This window comes from Echinops telfairi, unplaced genomic scaffold (assembly GCF_000313985.2).
Source record: "Echinops telfairi isolate 266 unplaced genomic scaffold, ASM31398v2 ScPeMD7_5;HRSCAF=22, whole genome shotgun sequence".
In the NCBI taxonomy this organism is placed as follows: Eukaryota; Metazoa; Chordata; class Mammalia; order Afrosoricida; family Tenrecidae; genus Echinops; species Echinops telfairi.
The window spans coordinates 34,032,919-34,037,802 of NW_022103901.1; the positions used below are offsets into that span (position 1 = coordinate 34,032,919).

Here is a 4,884-nt window from a genome sequence, read left to right on the forward strand (position 1 = left end):
GGGCTGGCCCTGTGGTTAGCAGCTAAAGGACATTAATCTACTGGCCACCAGCACGCCTCACAGCACAGGCTCCTGGGCCTCGTTCCCCGAGTTTCAGATTCAGGAGGTTTGAGGTTTGGCCTAAGGCTCTTTTGTTAAAAACAAGACAATTTTGGTGACCATTTTATGGTACGTTGGGTAAAAGAGGGCTCAAGAAATTGGTTTGAAAGGTTTCCACCCAATGGTTCAGACACACACTGTCTGTGACCTTGGCGGCAATCCCACATGCGCTGGCCTCTCTCCCCAACTCCGTTCTGGCTTCCGGCTCCTGTTCTGTTCTTCCGGCTCCCGGTCTAGTCCCACCTCCTCATCTTTGGGGTGGGGCCAAGGCTGCCCTTTCTGCCTCACGTGATGGTTCTGAGGACACTGCTCCTGATTCACTCTACAGGCCCCTCAACTTGAGAGTGGCTTCGTTCTGAGTCAGAAGCAACTGCTGGCAACACGTTTGAGTTTTTGGTCTGTTTCCGGCCAGAAAGAAGGTTGTCTTAGGGCTAGCGGCCTTGAGGAAAGGTTGAGAGATGCAAAACTGGCCCTTTGTTTTTGTTTAAATGTGTTAGTTACTTCACCCATTCTAACTGGCACCTTCTGTGTGGTCCTGGTTAAAGTGGTCGGTAGTGGAGGCTGGCACCATCCAGCTCCTTGGGTCTCAGGACAGAGGGAGTTGTGGCTCCAGAGGGAAAGAGACCAATCGCTGCTTCTTAGATGGCGGCTGGCTCACACGCTTTAAAGACCCTGAATGCTACTCACCAGACTGAACTGTCTTTATACTTTATGTTGTTGCCCACGGACCTGCATCCCATGACTAACACACTCCCTCCAGGTGATGCTGACCTAGAAACACCTGGCAGCCCTTCTTCATCTCCACCCCAGCTCCCTGCCCACACCCTCTCCCCTTGGCCTGCTCTGAGCTGCATCAACGGCCACTCACTTCTGTCTTAACGACGATTATTCCTTAGCAGTGTAAGGAGAGGGCTGGTGGCACAGCAGGTTAAGCATGGGGCTGCTGAGAGGGCAGTGGTTGGAACTCACCAGAAGCTCCTTGGGAGAAAGGTGAGGCAGTCTGCCATCACCAGGAAGGACAGCCTTGGAAACCGCTCACAGGTGCGGTTCTACGCTGTCCTACAGGGTCCTAGGAGTTTCCCGGACTCACTGTATTACTATGTGTTCCTATGTTATACCTGTCTCAGATATACATCTGTACAACCTTTGTTATGCAATTACTGGGTTAAAAGGGTTACTGGGTTAACATCCAGGGAGTAGGCACTTAGCACCTGCTCTCTGGCCAATCCAGGTGCAACTATTGGCCTCTCCCTGCCCAGAGCACCAAAGAGGGAAGAAAATCAAAGACCCGGGAAACAATTAGTCCTAAGGACGGATGGATCATGAGAGCCCCAGCTACCATGAGCCTGAGACCAGAAGGACTAGATGGTGCCCGGCTCCCTGGACTGGAAGCTCCGAGAGGGATCTCGAGAGAAGGCTCTGAACAGGGCTGAGGGAACTGTGAGCATGAGAAACTAAGCAAGCCGGGCTTACTAGTCTGCTGGAGTCTGAGGAAGCCCCCAGATTTGGGCCTTCAGTCACCCTTTAGGCCTAGAACTGGCTCAACATTTGGCCAGACACGTCTTCGAACCATCCTCTAAGATCCCTGAGCACGTGCTCAGGGCCCAGAAGGCAGGCAGGGGCAGCAAAGAAGGGCAGGTGGAGACGGGAAACCCAGGGGGCCGTGGATGGGAAGAGGGCTGTGGCACTGTGAGGTTGCCACCAACGTCCGGAGACACAAGGTGTGGGAATAGTTGACTGGCAAACCAATGTGCTCCTTTTCCTTCAACCCACCACCCCAAGCCAGCCAACAAAGCAGCTGCTCTAGAGAGATGTAGGCACAGTCTGAAGAGGGCTGCTGTCAACAGTCGCCCGCCACGCAGCACCCCTGGCCCCATCTCTGCGCCCACACATCCCTACCTGTCTCCTGCGTCTCATCGCATTCAGCGGACAGGCTCTCATTGACATAGATGCTTCCATTTCGGATCAGCCACACCACCCCGCTCAGCAGCTGCACAAACGGATTCCTGGTGTCCAGCACCTCCTCCTCAGACAGGTACCTGAGCATGGGGAAGGTGGGACACTCACTGGCCAGCAGGGGCAGCTGTGGTCGTGGGGACTTCCCCACCCTGCTCAGCTCGGGACTCCTCCTGGAGCCCCAGGAACCTGTCTGCTTGGAACTAGGCAGACAGGACGGAAGCCAGGCCCAGGGCCCTGCCCCACCCAGTCCCCCTTGGTAAACTCTCCAGTACTTCCCAGTCTGCACTTCATCTAATCCCAAGCCAGCCCCACACATCTCAAAAGTCCACCCATTGCCCTCCATCTCCCCGGCCAAACCACCACCTGAAACCTATCACAAACCAAACCAAACTCACTGCCGTCATGCTGACTCACAGCCACCCTCTAGGGCAGCCTAAGACATTAGTCTTTGTTGAAGGAGCTGCCCCTGTGGGTTTCTAAGACTCTAACCCAGTCATGGAGCCAACGCTGACGCACTGACTGTAACTCTTTGCAGGAGTAGAAAGCTCCTGCTTTCTCCCTTGGAGCAGTGGGAGTTTCAAACTGTTAACCTTGCGTTTCGCAGCCAATGCATCACACTACTCCACCACCAGGGCTCCTAACACAAGCTTTGAAACACCCGCAGTCCCTGAGTTAGGGGTGTTTGGCAGGAGGACAACTCTGGCTCCCGCTGGCCCTTGAGTGTTACATCAATTTACCCTCCCTTCCTTTGAAAAGGCTGGACCTGCTCTTCCAAAAAACACGAAGCCAAACCCACGGCCAGCCCGACTCATGGCACCCCTATGGGACATAGCGAAATTGAGTCTCCAAGGCTGTGAGTGTTTATGGAAGCAGACAGCCTCAGTTTTCCCCTGTGGGACAGTTGGTGGGTTAGAACCACTGGCCTTGATGTTACCAGCCCAACTCATAACCCAAGACACCACCAGGAGTCTTTTCTGGCACTAAAACCAACCTCACCGGTGTCCAGTCTGTGGGATTACATAGATACTTTTCCCCAGCTTTGTCTCCCCCAAAGATATGCCAAACATTAGAGGCTGTTTACCAGCACATGTGGGAGGTCAGATGCTTAGAGACATCCTCCCTGAAGGCCTCTGGTCCACTGTAGGTGGGGTTCACACCCTACTGATAATGGTTTCTACGGTGAGCCAGAGAACAGGTCAAACCTGCTCAGTGACATCCAAAGTTAGGCTGCCATCCTGAGTCTAGGATCTGCCCATCTTGTCACATGTGTGGCCCTAATCACTCCTCTTCCTATTGCGTGGATACCCCTAGATTGTCCCCTTCTCATTGCTGTATAACCTATAGTGCCACTCCCTTCCTGTGACATGTCTTTACCTGTAATTAGTGGGCTTGCACGCCCCCCAAAGATATATACGCCTTGGTTAGCAATAAATATCCTCTCGGGCTCCCTCTTCTCTCCCCTCGGCTCTTCCCATCCTCTCTCCCCATCCTCACTTCCCTATTCCCTTTCCCCTTGTCCTCCTTCCCCTCCCCCTCTCTCCTGCCCTCTGGTCTCCCTTCTCCACGTGGACCATGAGTGGGGCTAAGGTGGGCATGTTACCATGAAATGTGTCTGACTGCATAATCTCAATCTCTTCTCTCTCTCATGCTCTCTACGACTACATTACAATCTCTCTCTCTATTTCAATCGTACAATTGAGCCTATCGAACCCACGATTAGTTTTGGGGGGCTGGCCTTTCCCCCATACCAGTCAATGCTGACTCCTAGAGACCCCACAAGACTGGGTAGAACTGCCCCTCAGGTTTCTGAGACTGTAACTCTTTACAGGAGTGCAGAGCCTCCTCTTTCTCCCAAGGCGTGGCTGGTGGTTTTGAACTGTTAAATCTTGTACTTAGCAGCCTAACTCATACTCCAGAGTCACCAAGACTCTGCTCACACTAAACTCACTGCCATCGAGCCTGTGCCAATGCACAGCAACCCTACAGGGCAGGGTAGAACTGCTCCCCATGAGTTTCCGAGACGGTAACTCATTACGGAAGTAGAAAGCCCCGACTTTCTCCCTCAAAGTTGCTGGTTTCAAACTGCCGACCTTGGGGACCACAGCCCACCACAGCACCACTAAGCCACCAGGCTCCCTTCTTACACCGCAGTAAGGCTAACCAGGAGCCATGTTTCCTGTTCTGGCTAAAATTCCACCTAAAGACAATGGTATGAGAGCACTACACTGAAATGTCAAAAACAAACAAGCAAACAAAAACAACAGTTTCCAGTGAAAGAAACATTCTTTGATGGCTGCCAGGGTGGGAGGTAAGTGCAGCGGTTATGCACTGGGCATCGATCTGCAAGGTTGGCAGTCTGAAACCACCACCAGCTCCTAGGGAGAAAGACGAAGCTTTCTACCTTCACAGTCTCGGAAACCCACGGGGGCAGTTCTACCCTGCCCTATAGGCTCACGAGGAGTCTGTAATGACTCCATGGCAGTTTGGCTCTGTGTGGGAGGTGACCATCAAGAATGTTTCTTTTAGTGGGAGGGGAGTCCTGGTAGTGTAGGTAAGGCTGCTAACCCCAAGGTCAGCAGTTCGTAACCACCAGACACTTCCAGGAAAAAAATGAGTTAGTCTTGGACACCCACAGCGGCAGTGTGACCCTATGAATCGGAATGAACTCAGTGGCAGTGGACTTGTTATTTGTTATTTGTTTTTAGGGGGGGGGGGGCGTTATATACGGGCTAGAGTGTAGACACATGGTAGCTTAGGTGAAGGGGAAGGCACTATACAATAATAGGTAGGTTAGAAAAATACAAAGACGTGAAGACCCAGGTAGGC

The 4,884-nt window shown here is 52.7% G+C and overlaps 1 protein-coding gene across 1 annotated transcript in view; it reads right to left on the reverse strand.

Annotated features, from left to right (window-relative positions):
- The window catches only part of NAGPA (N-acetylglucosamine-1-phosphodiester alpha-N-acetylglucosaminidase), a 10,671-nt gene extending 8,525 nt beyond the window's left edge, over window positions 1-2,146 (reverse strand). Inside the window, exon 1 of the mRNA XM_045286049.1 lies at window positions 1,999-2,146. Within this exon, the coding sequence (XP_045141984.1) occupies window positions 1,999-2,146 (148 nt within the window). The remainder of the gene's footprint in view (window positions 1-1,998) is intronic.
- Between the last annotated feature and the right edge of the window lie 2,738 nt (window positions 2,147-4,884).